General features: G+C 42.4%; 1 protein-coding gene across 1 annotated transcript in view; it reads right to left on the bottom strand.

Annotated features, from left to right (window-relative positions):
• Positions 1-14,914, bottom strand: part of plxna3 (plexin A3) — a 136,550-nt gene that overhangs the window by 101,016 nt on the left and 20,620 nt on the right. The window contains exons 2-5 of the mRNA XM_004568188.4: positions 3,380-3,808; positions 3,086-3,276; positions 402-946; positions 64-228 (exon numbers count right to left, since the gene is read on the bottom strand). Coding sequence (XP_004568245.1) covers positions 64-228; positions 402-946; positions 3,086-3,276; positions 3,380-3,696 — 1,218 coding nt within the window. The 5' untranslated portion in view covers positions 3,697-3,808. The remainder of the gene's footprint in view (positions 1-63; positions 229-401; positions 947-3,085; positions 3,277-3,379; positions 3,809-14,914) is intronic.

The following is a 14,914-nucleotide window of genomic DNA, read 5'->3' on the forward strand; positions in this document are numbered from 1 at the left end:
AAATATCGTCAGACCTTAGAGGCCCAGTCCAAGTCAAGTTTCAGGGCTGAAGGTGCAACTTACAGTGTGGATGCAGGGCAGCTCTTTGTTCAGTAACCACGGTAACGAGAGCCGTCCCTCTCCACGGTAACAGGAGCGGATCCTTTCTCTCATGGCCAGGTTGATGTCATGGAGGGTGAACAGACAGAGGACCGTCTCTCTTGGTGGGTTGGAGCGGTTCTTCTGACCCTGAAAATCCACAAAAGAAATTAATTCATTTAGAAATAAATTAGATATTTGCAGGTTTAAGTCCTGGACTGGCCTCTGAGCAAGGCACCCTTCAACAAAAAAAAAAAACTCAGAAAGTTCAAGCTCAGATCGAAAACATCCAGTCAGAAGAGAGGGCATCAACAGTTACCTACCTGTGAGAAGACGACAAACAGGATGTCGTCGTTTTCAGAAAGGCCGAGCGCTTGTGCCAGCCGCCGCCCTGGTTTTTGCTTGTAGGCGGCCTGGACCAATCGGTACTCTATGCCATCTTTTGTGCAGCCCAGAGGAAACTCTACATATGAGTAGAACTCGGTGTCATCAGAGCACATCCTCACAATCTTAGATGTGAAGAAGTTCTCTCCTCCGGCATCCATCTGAGTCAGCTGTGTGTCCAGCTGCAGCGTCAGGAAGTACACGTACGTGCGACTGGAGAAGCCGTAGACGTAGTAGATGTCGAAGGCAGGGTAGAGTGACAGGGTGTCGGATGGGATCTTGATCTGCGAGGAGACGAACTCATCCTGGTAAACCAGAGAGAACATATCGACGCTCTCCTCATCAACCACCAGCTTCCTGCTGGACAGCGTGGGGAAATATTCCGACTTTCCATCGATGGCGGCTCCGATGAACAAGTGGCTCTTGGTCTTCTCCAGCATCTTTCTCTTTGGGTCATCCAACCAGTGGTCTTCAACAATCACACCTGCAGAAGAAGGACAAATAGGCAGGATGCGATTAACACTGTGCCTTCCAGAATGTTCAGGACAAAGTCCTAAATTTTGTAGTTTTACAAACACTTTGCATGAACTGTTTGCAGATATTTTTTTTTTTTACATAGGCCTCATTTTCACAGCTTTACAATCTACTGTGATGCTGTACAGAGGTCAGTTCTATCAGCGGATAGCCAAAATAAACACATCTTCCTTTAAAACTAATCAGATACTTTTAGCTTTTTCATAATAGTAATGTAACAGAAAAATATATTGACTTTTATTCTGAAGAACATTTACTGGAACTCCTTCGTTCTCCGGCAACAAAGCTATCAACAATGCAACGCACAAACAACCTCTGGATCAGATGCTAAAGAAAGGACAAGTGTTAGCAGGCAGTGTGAGACCCATTTCCACCAGAAAAGCTCCGGCGGGTCCGATTAGCTCTTTCTTTTCAAGCAGTGTCCCACAGTGGCTGTTCCAGTACTTTAATCAAAGGTCTAACTAATTTCACTCACACCTTTTTTCCCCACTGATACCCGAGCAGAGAAAATATTCCAGCATTTGTGAATGAACCAAAAATCTGCTTTACAAAGAAATATGTGGGCAAAGTCTAGCTGTCAGTCATCTGTTGTTATGTCCTGACAGTCTTCATTCAGGTTTTTGTTCATGCCAAAAACTGCACATTATAAAAACCTGCAAAATATTTTGACACTTGATTGACGTCTGCAAGTCGAAATGCTTCTCCAGCCTGCACAGAAGTCCAGAGGGAACATTGGAGCGTATTGTTTTTATTTTAGGCATTAAAATGATTACATTGGGACAATGCATCAGTACAAAATCTGCCGAATGTTTATAATTGAGTATTTACAACAAGACAACATGAAAATAAAACTGCTATTCTATAAAATATTGTTTACAAAGAGCATGCATTAGATTCCCTCTGTTGCATTAGCTGCTGATATCACTGTAATCCAATAAAACAAACCTTCAGGGAAAAAGCAGAGACACAGTTTCACAGTGAGAGTAACTGCTGTCAAAGCCATCAGCTACTAGCTAACTTAACTGTAAAAAAACCAAAACAAAAACGTGATTCCTTGAGAAAACCTTTCGAAACAGCAATTAGTTGCTCTAACCACTAGTGGAGAAATATTGTTAACGTGAAGCTAAATGTTGACCAGATCAGCTAGTAGTATTAAATGTAGGACCAAATTAGAAACGATTCTGCAGTTAGCTGAATTCATGCTAGCCTTGGTTAGCGGCTAGCTTTTGTGATTTATCTAAAAACTATTATAAGAGACTTGGGTAGAAGTTTCCATGTTTTTTTTTTTTCTTGTGCAAATTGATGGATCAGTGAAGCATCATTTATGGAGCTGTGAGTGTTAGCTAGTTGTAATCACAGACTGGCTAAAAGACGCAGCTTTAGGGTCTAAAAACTGTTCGATTTCAATTCAATTTTATTTACACAGCGCCAAATCACAACAGTCGCCTCAAGGCGCTTTATATTGTAAGGTAGACCCTACAATAACACATACAGAGAAAAACCCAACAATCATATGAGCCCCTATGAGCAAGCTCTTTGGCGACAGTGGGAAGGAAAAACTCCCTTTTTACAGGAAGAAACCTCGGGTAGAACCAGGCTCATGGAGGGGCGGGGCCATGTCGCAACAAGTTGGGGTGAGAGAAAACTGAAGAAAAAGCAGACCTGCCTTAAACCTGTGTTATTTGTAGTGGGAGTCTGTGGCCATCTGTAACCCTAGTGAACCCTTTCCAGATGACCTTATTGAACCAATCACTAGATTAGGTTGCATCAATTAAAACGTGGACTTCTATTTATAAATTACAGGCTAATTCAGAAAAGATTATCATCCAAGGTTTGCTCACTAGACAACAGCTGATTAACCAGAAGTGGTTATCAAATGAGCAAATGGAGTTTTAAAGTCAGCTTCACCCCTCGGTGACAAAAACGCTCAGCTTACGTCTTCATAGCATGACTTCACTAATCAATGGGTGACATCATGGTGGCTACATCCTTCTTTTCCACTGTCCAGAAGCTAATTCCTTCCAAATGTCTTAAATTGTATTACCTGTCGAGGACTCTCTAACTCCACCCCCTCTTCAGCCTTGCTTACCTGCCATCCCATCAGCCTCTCGGGCTCCAGACAGGTAGTGCTCCTTGCGGTGATGCGGTTCCCCCAGTTTGAAGAGATCCTCCAGCCTGAGGAACTGACAGACGCCCTGCCAGATGGAGCCGCATGCCACCAGTCTGTTTCCAATATAATCCACTAGTAAGAGCTTATTCACGTTATCTGACATCTCCAGTCTGAGGACAGAGGCAGACAGGTAACGCAGACAGGTGAGACAGGTGTAGACATACAGATGTAATGATATATAGAAATAAATAAGTGAGACAAGAGGGGACAAACCGATGAGCGCAGGACCTGACGCTGGGTGGAGGGTAACAGCTAGCATTGTCCTCCACAGGTCCGGTCATGTGACTCCGCAGCTCCGTCAGATTAGCTGACAGCTTCAGCACTCGGTTCACTGCTCCGACATACACCTCACCTGTACTCTGGTGGACGGTCAGGTGGGTGAGGGAGGTGTCAAAGGCCCGGTACACCACTCTGCCCGATGGCACGGAGGGAGGCGGAGGAGCAGCAGGGGCAGAGAGGATAGGGGAGGAAAAGAGGACAAGGGAGAGGAGAGGGAGGAGGAGCAGAGGAGAGGAACAGGAGAAGACCATGGTGGACACGAAGAGGAAAGGATGAAGGGGCAGAGGAGGAGAGGGGGGAGGAGGAAAAGGAGAGAAGAGCTGGCGGCAGGTCTGGTGAAGAGTCGGCTTCAGTGGGGCATGGCTGCAGGGAGAGAAAGAGGAAAACGCATTCAGAACCAGCTTCAGAATATTCATGTTTTTAAACTTTCTTTAACGTTGTAGCAATTCACTGATGGACCTCTGAGCATTAATGGCTCCATTACAAACAGGTCCTCCTCACAGACAATTCAGCTGCTTTTAAAGGCACCAATGTGACTGAATGCATGAAAAACAATGTGTATATGGTCTGTGTAAAAGATAGATAGCAGGAACTTGGATACATGGCAGAGACGAGCACTCAGCATAATGAAACTAACGCAGAAGCGACTCAATCCTTTGAGGTAAACATGCAGGAGGTCCTTTTTCTCTTCCCCCTCAGCTGGGTACATGTTTCTTTCCCACTGTCACAAAGTGATAGTTTATAGACCTCATATGATTTTGGGGGCTTTCTCTCCAATATTGGAGAGTCTTTAAATTAAATATAAAGTACTTTGAGGCGACTGATTTGCCACTGAATTGAACGGCTGCAGTTCCTGTGGTGATCACTTAAGGCTGGCTCAAAAACGTAGAGTCCCGTATCAAAAAAAGCCAACTCTGCAGCAGAAATAAACACGTTTGTAAGGTCATTTTAATTTTTATTAACTTAACCATCTGGGCAATGGAGTTAGCTGAGCAGTGTCTTGATTAAAATAAAAGTTTATATAGTATTTAATTTTTTAATTTTGACCATGTAATCTTCTAAATTCCTTGAAAGGACGTCACATCCCTGATCTGCATCTCATCCCTGGTCTGATCAGCCTCAGGTGGATCACCTGCAGGAGGATAAATGCTAAAATATGAGAGTCACGCAATGACCGCAGGAACATCTATTCTTCACAAGGCCACCTCAAACGCCAAGCAAGGTGTTTCACCAACAATAAACAGAATTATCTTCAAAATTATCCCGGCCTTAGCCTGACAGGGAGCTTTAGAAACCAACAGGCAGTATTATTTACCAGAAACACACACACAGATAGCGAGTGCAGAGATTAGCAGAGTGTGGGAGTGTAATCGAAGCAGATAGAATTATTGATCTGTTTCTGTCTGTCTTCTCACTGAATCTCTCTCATAAGCCTCAGCAGCTCCAGTAACACTAAGCTGGATGGAAACTTCACTCTTATCCTTGCAGCCAGTTCAACTCCGACTGACTGACAGTTCTAATCAACACACACACACACACACACACACACACACACACACACACACACACACACACACACACACACACACACACACACACACGCACACACACACGCGCGTAAATGCCTCGACAGTTTAATCCTAATCTACAGCGATATTAACACCAAACGCAGGACAAGTTTGGGCTGCAAGTATTGTGTTGAAAAGCCTGCAGCATTTGCGCTCAGCGTGGGTGTCCCAGTGGGAATTGAACCCTCAACTGCAGCACTGCTTTATATCAGCCTCCTGGTTTTCAGCTCAGACGCATTAATCAATACGAGAATACGAGAAACGGCGTGTGGAAACAAAGAGCTGGATTTATTTTATCTGGCTTTCAGGGGTTTCTTCTTCTGCTTTCTCAGTTACATCTGGAGTGTCTTTTTATTCATCTGAATAAGGTTTAACAGTGGAAACGCTCACTGCAGTCTCAACGGGTCAGATTTGGTAATATCTCTTTTTTAAAAGTCGCTTTTAACTCGAGTCAGGATTAGTGAGCAGGCCTACAGAGAACACATCTGTTCTGTTCAAAAATGTCTTTGAAGTGATTTAAATAGGAGCTCTTCGGCTCATTTTCAGCTCTGTACTTTCACTCCGGTGACTGCAGCGGAGCAGCTTTGCATGACTCACAGTTCAAAGAAAAAAAACAACTGTATTTATCTTATTCTGGGCTTTTATGCAACACTCTTTTCCATCCTTTGTCTAAAGAAATCCATTTAACTATACAGGGTGGGCCATTTATATGGATACACCGTAACAAAATGGGAATGTTTGGTGATATTAAAGTCCGAAGACAATTGAAAGTCTGAAGGCAATTGTCTATGGTGTGAAGATACGAGATGTGCAGCACCTGAAACTACGGATACTGGACGCCTGTGCTGGCATTTTTCCTGCGGTGTTGCTATCAGTGTGTGAAGAGTGGGAGAAGAGGGTGGCATTGACAATCCAACACAATGGGCAGCACATTGAACACATTTTATAAGTGGTCAGAAACTTGTAAATAACTCATGAAAGAATAAAGTTACGTTGAAACCAAGCACACCATTGTTTTTCTTGTGACATTATCAATACGTTTGATGTGTCACATGGCCCTCTTCCTATTGAAAAAACAAAAGTTGTATCCAAGATGGCCGACTCCTAAATGGCCACCATGGTCACCACCCATCTTGAGGAGTTTGCCCCCTCACATATACTAATGTGCCACAAACAGGACTTTAATATCATCAAACATTCCCATTTTATTACGGTGTATCCATATAAATGGCCCACCGTGTACATTAAAACATTAGCTGTTGTGGAAGAGCGTTAAAGCTGCATTCTTCCTAATAGCCAGCAGGGGGCGCGCCTCTGGTTGCAGAAAGACTTGAGGTTCTATAGACGTTTACAGGGACGCAGCGTTGCTCTGCAACCTCAGTAAACATATTCTTGATATGTCACGGATTCAGTCACTAGTTTGAAATCTGAATATGCAATATTTTCGATTGTTGACATTATCAGGGTCAGAAAGAAGAACAGAGCAGGATATGCTTATTGGTCAAAACCTGACACGTCATTAGCCAATAAACAGACAGCTTCAAAATGTCACAACAGAACTTCTTGAACCAGGCAGTGACATCAGATGGCTACAGTCATTCTTTAAATACAGTCTATGATTTTTTTCTCTGAAGGCCTGCCTCTCTGAACGCTCTCTTTCTTCTGATTGGCCGAGTGCAGGAAGTCCCCAGTAGTGAGAAAACAGTTCAAATCGAGCACAGATTAATAAATATGGTTAAACAGTCTGTGTGTGTATTTAAACCATTTGACTCTTTCATTGTATTTTAAAAGTGACTAATGTGTGCTGCACTTTGCCCAATTTTGTACATCAATAAAATATGAACTAGTTTAACCAACTAATATTTCTGGTGCTGACAATGTTTACTCATCGTGGTCAACTGATCACACGCGTCTTCACTAATAATACATATTCTAATCCCAGAAATCCCACAGAAGAAGCGGAAACGAATTATTTTACAACTGGGTGGAAATCTGTCTTATTTCAGGTCAGAGAGGTGCTCTGCCTTCACATGAGTGAAATTTTGAAAAACACAGAAACAAAAACGAATTAAAAAACAAACAAACACACTATATACACTGTACAATGGAATATTTAAATAAAAAAAACGGGTGAAATAAGACTGCCCTGTGGGACCAAATCTCTACAAAACAAATATTTTACACAGTGCGTCCTCGCTGTAATTAACGTATTTCAAATAAATAATAAATCGCTGTTTTCAGACAAAAATGGGGAAAATGTAGCTTTGAGCCTCTCAGGTGTAAAGAGCTTCTCGTTGTCATCCCTGCTAACGATGTGAGTATTTGTGACTAATTGTCGATTCGAGGAGTTTACAAGACTCCAGGATATGCATGAGGGCTCAACGGTCAATTGAGAGCGTAATGATCAGATTAACAGCAGGTGGTAAATGTAGATTTCTGACATGCAGCATGATGGTGGATCCACTGAGGCTTAAATTTCACTGCAAAATTTGGGAGAAATGAAACGAGTCCCGTGAACAGAAACAATGTGAAGTAAACCTGGAGCTCTTTCTGAGCAGCAAACAAATCACGAGCCGCCCTGTCCTGTTAATTTTACTGTCAACGTGTGAATTAGTTTCAGCAAACGGGGGAGACATGTTGGACTGAGGAGGTCCAGGCGTCTCTCTGCAGCTTCATTAATAAATGAGAAGAAGAAGAAAGAGTCTTTTTTTTTAGTGTCATTTAAGAGAGGTCCTCCTGACTGAGCTAAAACAGATCCTCCACACAGCGACTGCACAGCGCCGTGAACGACGGCTTCTAATGAGACAGAAACTGAAGGGAGGGATAATAAAGTTTTCAGCCGGGCAGCGGAGACGTACAGGAAGCCGAGTCCAACAATTAACCCCGTGACACACACACAGAAACACAAAGAGGCAGTGAAAGATCAGCACATTAGTTAATTAGCCCGCTGAGCTGAGGGGGAGACCAGAGAGAGGAGAGGTCGACAGATGGACCAGTGTGTGTGTGCGTGTGTGTGTGTGCGCGTGTGTCTCAGAGTGTGTGACGGACAGCTGGGCAGACAGAGGACACAGATAGAGTTTCTCTAACTGGACTACGATTTCACTGGATCATCCATCACCCTGGAGAACCGGAGGCTGTGACTGAGGATGAGTGATGGGACGACCCCATCAGAGCGAGGACATTTCTGCACCTTAATGGCTTGTTTGACATTTTAGACTTGGGTTTTAAAATCACATTCAGGGTAGAGCTGGCTAAATATGAAGTCCTTTTATCTGGTTGGCCTGAAATCTCACAGAAAAGCCTTCAGCTGATCCAAAACACCACCGTGACAACAGTAACAGGCACATAGGAGATTATATATTTCCCATATTAGCCAGGCAAGAGTTCAGAATTCATCTAAATACATACAAAGTCTTAATGATCAGGACCGGTCACATGTTAAAGATCTCATAGTGCCATGTGATGCTGACAAAGCTCTCAGGATGCTGAGCTGTGATTTCTACAGTTTCTAAAAGTAGAACAGGAGGCAGAACCTTCAGCCTGAAATGATGCTATAAAAATAAAATGGAACTGAACACAAACGAATATGTCACGTTATCAGTCAAGCTGAGAATAAAGTTATAGGTCTTTTAATAACAAAAGGGAAGTGGTGTGAACAAACTTGTTCCCCTTCAGCTGTGGTTGGCCTGTAAAAAAGAGCTGCATTCACTGCTTTTTGTGTTTCTTCTTTAAAAATGCCAAACAAATTTAACTTTGCTTCACAACCAAAAAGCATTTCTGGGTGGCGTCCAACCTGAAACCGGAGAGGTGAACGAACTTTCCGAAGCAAAATGGAGAAGGCGGAGAGTCTGCTGTGCCTTCGCCTGAATTGGCTCAACATAAATAAAACTGAATAAAATGGAATAAATCGATGCGTTTCTTTTCCTTTACGGTGATGCACTTTCACCCTCCCTAAAAGCACAAATACACTCACTGTTTGGCTTAGCTTGAGATAAGATCACAGAAAGAGCGCCTTAGGCCAGCGGGGTCCAGGAGACGTAAAACTGGCCCATGGTGTCACAAAACCCAGGTGTTGGTTGTTTGTTGGCTAAGGCGTCGGTTGCTCTCCCTGCAGCTTCCCTGCAGGTCTCCCTAAATGCAGGAGTCTTAAATAAAGTTAAATTATTCTTCAATAAATCAATGAATATTTGTGTCGAATCGCTGAGATTTTAGCATTTACCAAATTTCTGATGACGATTTCTGCGATCGAGCGGCCTGGTTTAGGTCCGGTGCGTTGGCGGCGAAACACCAGCTGTAACAGTCAGTTTGTTTCAGCAACGATCAATATCAAACGTTTCAGATGTTCTGCTGCCGCTCGGCTCGTCGTCAGGTTGGAGCTGCAGGTCGTCAACATTCATCAGGCTTCATTAATGTTCTGTTGTCAGATCTGAACCGACTACGTGACCTTTGGTTACTCGCAAATTATGAAAGCTAAACTTAATTATCAAAGGGGGGGGGGGCTTCAGAGGATTCATATTTGATAAGTGGATTTGATATTCAGAAGCAGCTCCATTAGGAAACATTTGTATGCAATTACCCACAAAAGGTTAGATTGCTGAGAGAGCAGGAAAGAGACAGAAACCACGAGTTATTGATGATCAAATAAAGTAATCAATCCAAAGCACTATGCTTCAGACAGATCTAGCACAGTCTCCTGAAATTGCCTTTGCGTAGTTTTGCAACACTGTGGCACAGAGAAGTAAGAAACCCCAAACACCACCACACACATCAGAGCGTAACAGCTGTGTATTTTGCCACATTAACACTCATGCTTCATGGATGGATTTCAATACAGATGCTGCAACTACTTCAGTGTCTCTCTACTCAGTTAATGACTTTAAATGGCCGCTAAAACAGCTTTTAATGTGGTTAAAGCACAAATGGTTTAAATTCATCAAACAGCAAATATCTTATTCGCCAAGTGACTAATGACATGTAGCCAATGAGCATGCAGCATCTCTGAGCTCTGCCCCAAGGCAATGACCCGAGTTTTCAAAACAAAAGATGGCAAATGGATGATCAAATTATTTTTCCATTTTATGAACTTAATGTTAGGTTAGCAGCAAGTAACCTTTCAAAATAAAAGCACAGGGACTATCTAGTCCTTGTGGAGGCGAGTCTTGCCACTTGGCGACCCTCTTAGAGCATTACTGGGGAAATCATACAAGGAGAAGATGTGGCACTCAAAAATCCTGAATCTATGGGAGAATTCTCACATGTTAAATATGGATAAAGACTCAACAAGACAGCAAAGCAAGGGGAACATTTTAGCCTGTCGTGTACATGCACAGTAGAGGTTCACAACCTTTCAGGCCCTCTCTGAAAATCATTTAGACTTCAGGGTGAGCTTCTTCTGAATTCTTTTTTTGACTTTGCCCCAAAATAAGATTTTAAAAAGTCCCCCCCCCCCCCCCCCCGGACGTTGTGTTTCTACATCTCTCAATCTGGTTCACCGATACCGCGCATTGATCTCAGCCTTTCAGGCATCATTCCTGAAATGCATTTCCATACTCCTATTATGAAATTATGCGACCATCTACAGCATCCAAACTGCCGTGTTCGAGTGCTGAATTTAAACATGTAAACATTGCACTCGGCCCCGCCTCCACTGAACGGGGATAAAACGCTGCCGAGTGCCAGTGCCAGCTGTATCTCAGCGCAGTCGCCCTATCAGGCCTGAAAGTGTCTCAATCTCCCATCTGTTGGCCCGAGTCGCCTCTAAACCATCCAGCTCTCAGCTCTTATCTCTGACCATCTCTGACCACCCTGCATCTCTTGCCACCCAAACGGCCCCTGAAGCCTTTCACACCAGGAAACTGCAGCACAATGCTGCTTTGTTGTGTGTTTATCGGAGCCCACAATTCACACACAGAGCCTCAGTCACAGAGATGAGGGGGTCACACAGGGGGGACGCAGATGGAGGTGATGGATGTGGGCGACAGAAGGGGTGTGTTGGTTTTATAGCTTCTGGTTGGGCCGTGATGAAGCATTTGGGTGGAGTTTGCACTGGATGTCATATAAACTATAAAGATGTCGTTTCAAACTATTAAGTGTTGGTGCGGATAAAGACCACCGGGCTGATTGGGCCTGAGGTTTCACATCCGGGCCGGTTTCTAAGAAGATAAAATCATGCGAGAAGTTTGTGTTCATTAAATCTGTTGGATTTAAATATAGAACAAACGGAGCTACAGTAAAGAAATTAAATAAAAAGACATATTTGGAATAAAAAATGGACGAGATATTTATTGATTTGATTATTTACATGACAAATAAATAACAGAAGCATCCAGTGGATGGATGAAGTCCTTATCATGTTGCCCTAACATTTACATTTTATGGTAACATCTTTTAACCTCATTGATTTTATTTTAGACCTTCCCATATAAATCATTTTGCACCTTTAATTTTAAAAGATCCCAGATACATGCTATTGATTATTTAGTATTTCTATCATATTTTTATTGCACATTTTCACAATTTGAAAAAATATGATTTTTAAATTTTCTGATATTTTAATATTGTTACAGATTATCAGTTTTTTTTTATCCTTTTTTAAATAAAACACAAGTTAAACATTACAATAATTATTCCTTGTGATGCTTTCGTGTAGTTTAGGGTTTTTCCCTGTCTCTTTGGGCATTAATGGGCATAATAAAATATTTATAAATGTATCCTAATATAATGACAAACTTATGATAACAGTAGAATAAACTGGTGTCCAGAAGAACAATGTCATGGTGGGACCCCACATGCTGCTTAATCTAGTTTACACAGGAGTCGGCGGCAGAGATCATCGCATCCATTTTCTCTTTTTCCCCCCGTTATCCGATTAGGGTAGCATGGGCTTTGGAGCCAATCCCATCTAACATTAGGCCAGAGTCAGGGCGCACCCTGGACTCGGCCCATCACAGAGTAACACAGCCAGCCTTTCACACTTACATCCACACCTCCAGCCAGTTTTACAATAACTAATTAACCAAAACATTCACATGTTTGGACTGTTGGAAACCCGACATGCAGAGAAGCAGAAGTCAGAGATCCAGACAGAGCGGGTGAAATGTTCCTAAACAGATAACATATTGGACTTGTTGTTTTAATATCTATCATGTAAAGAAATAAAGTGGGAAATGAAATCTGTTGATAAGTGCGAGTTAAAATAAATCTCCAGTTAAACAGACGGGAAAGTGAATGGGAGGTCACGTGAAAGTCTGTGTCGTGCTGATGGCTGCTTGTGTGAAGGTCACATCTGTCTAACAGGGAGCCCAATGTTTCTGAATCAGCGAATTCAAGAGCTGCTTTATTACAACTCGACTGAAGCTGTCAGATATGGAGCTGCTATATTAATAACAAGAAGACAAAAACAGATCATATCACACAACTTATTGAGATTAAGCTGAACGTCGGCGTCTATTGTCTAATGAGGACTAAAACTTTCCTAAACACAGGCTGTGAGAAAACATTGAAAACTCTAAAAATCTAAACGGGGTGTTACATAAGAGCTGACTATGAAAAAGGCTTTTACTCCAGTCTGCCCTACTTTCTTACCTGTCTGGACCCTAATAAGAACCAAAATCTCCAAAACTTTTTTCATACTGTATTAATTAAGACTTAAAATCAATGACTGAACCCATAAACACATCAGGAGAGCGTTGACTGAGGTCACAGATCAAGTAAACAGCAGGGCCGTTTTCCCATAGACCTCTATACAATCTGACCTTATTGCAGCCAGATGAATCGCCCCCTGCTGGCCGTTAGAAGGAATGCATGCTTAAGGCACTTTTACATTGTCTCCTCTTTTCAGACCTGGAATCTCTTATGTACAGTGTATGGATAAAACTGGTCGGGTCAGAGGATGAACTGAGGGGATGCAGAGAGGGCCACACTAACATAGACAAGCTTTTTATGTTTTTAACACTATGAGTCATGCAAAGATGATCCCCGGAGTAATAACAGAGAGCTGAAAATGAGCCCAAGAGGACTCCTGTCCATTTGAGGGTGGTTTACAGTCTAAACATTGCTTCATGAAAACCAAATATTCCTTATAAATCTGCAGGAGATAAACAGAAGCCGCAGTGATGCTGGGAGGATACCGTATCATCGAGGCTGAGATCACAGTAGGCAGGTGGAAGCAACGGCAACATCGGAGACGATTTAAAGGTGATGCCAAAAAATAACTGCACCCCACCCCAACGCACCACGACATTCAACTGTTGAAGCTGGTAAAAGCGGCTGCTTTCAGTTTGCTTCTCGTACACAGATTTATGCAATGAGTGTTTTTATTGAAGTCGATTCAAATGTGTTTTACAACCTATAAGCTGCTGCTAAGTATGATTTTCCCTGTAAACAGACAGTTAATCTTTTATGTTGGTATAACAACAGCTGATCTAATTTAGTCTGATTGTTGTGTCACTTCCTGTAATTACATAAACACAGTGAGCCGCAAACCACCGAGTACGCTAATACGTCCGCTTTAATTTCACTGCATCTTCCTCTCAGCCGGCCCCTATAATTACAAACCACTGTAAACCGTCTGACTGTGCTAATAACAGCTAACACGCTAACACGCCGTCCTGAGAGTCCCACGGCGTGATCGCTTCACTGTCCGTCTGGAAATCAGAGCTTCTTCCTGCTGCTGGCTGGAGGTAAATAAGAAAGAGCCTCTGTGGGGAGGGAGAGGAAGGCTCTGCTTCACCAGACCGAGCTGCTAATTACACACTGGAGCTCCCGCCACAATAGACACTGTTCGTTAAACATACGAGAGAGAAGCGGGGGAATTTACCGGGAAAGAGGAGACGGCAGAAGGGGCTTTTGAATCTCTTTTGTAGCACTAGTTTTGGCTTATTTCTATCTGATCTTATATTTAATGCTAAAGAGTTTCACCTGAAGCATCACAGGTCCATGAATATCTTTGTCTTAAAGTCTAAAATACAACTAATTAACAAATCCATGAATCTCTTAATTTTCTTCAGTTGATATTGTTGGTTTATTTGGGTCTCCTCCTGGCTACATACCAGCATGTCCAGGGCTCACACAGTGTATGAAAACTTGACTATGAGCAGCAGTGGAGTTTACAATGATAAGGGAAAAAAAACCTACACAGAAAAATCCAAGATTTAAAAGGAAATTAAAAACTAAAAACATAAATCAGTGCACACATCATGCAACGCTCTGCAGCTCTGGGTGCTGAAGCCTGAGGCCTGACCCTCCAGAGGAAGCTCATTCCAGCAGCTCATATCCTCGATCTACTTCGGGTGGTCACTGCGTACAGCTCGTGAGGAACGTCGACCAGTCAGTAAATTAAAACTGTTGTTTATTACCCGTAAACGAGCCTGCTGTAGGTCAGAAGGTCAAACAGGTCATTCGCCAACCTGAATTTTGGTGGTTTGAACTCCAAAGTGTCCTTCACAACGATACTGGATCATAAAATGGTTCCAGTGTATTCTTAACATGACAGTTAAAACTTAAGACTAATAAAACAAAATTAAAATTGTTTAATCAATAATGGTAAATTATGTTGATGTATATCATAATTGTTTGACAGAAGGTAAAATCTCTCTATTCGGTTTACCGCTGCAATCATTTAGCCGGCGTTAGCCAATCAGCTGCCAGCATTTTCATGATAAATGAGTTTTTTTAATAGCAGAAAATACTCAATATCAGAAAATGACACTACAAGGAACGTCTCTGTCTTGAAACAAAACACAGACAGCACAAGGTGTTTTTTTGTTCAATGAGTCCAGGACCTCCCGAAATCATCACTTTTCTGTCATGTAAACAAATAAAAGCCTGAAATGCTGACATTTAAAAGAAAGAAGCAGAATGTTTTGGGCATTTTTGCACATTCTGGGAAACATTTTGTTTA

Source organism: Maylandia zebra, linkage group LG20 (assembly GCF_041146795.1).
Source record: "Maylandia zebra isolate NMK-2024a linkage group LG20, Mzebra_GT3a, whole genome shotgun sequence".
NCBI lineage: Eukaryota > Metazoa > Chordata > Actinopteri > Cichliformes > Cichlidae > Maylandia > Maylandia zebra.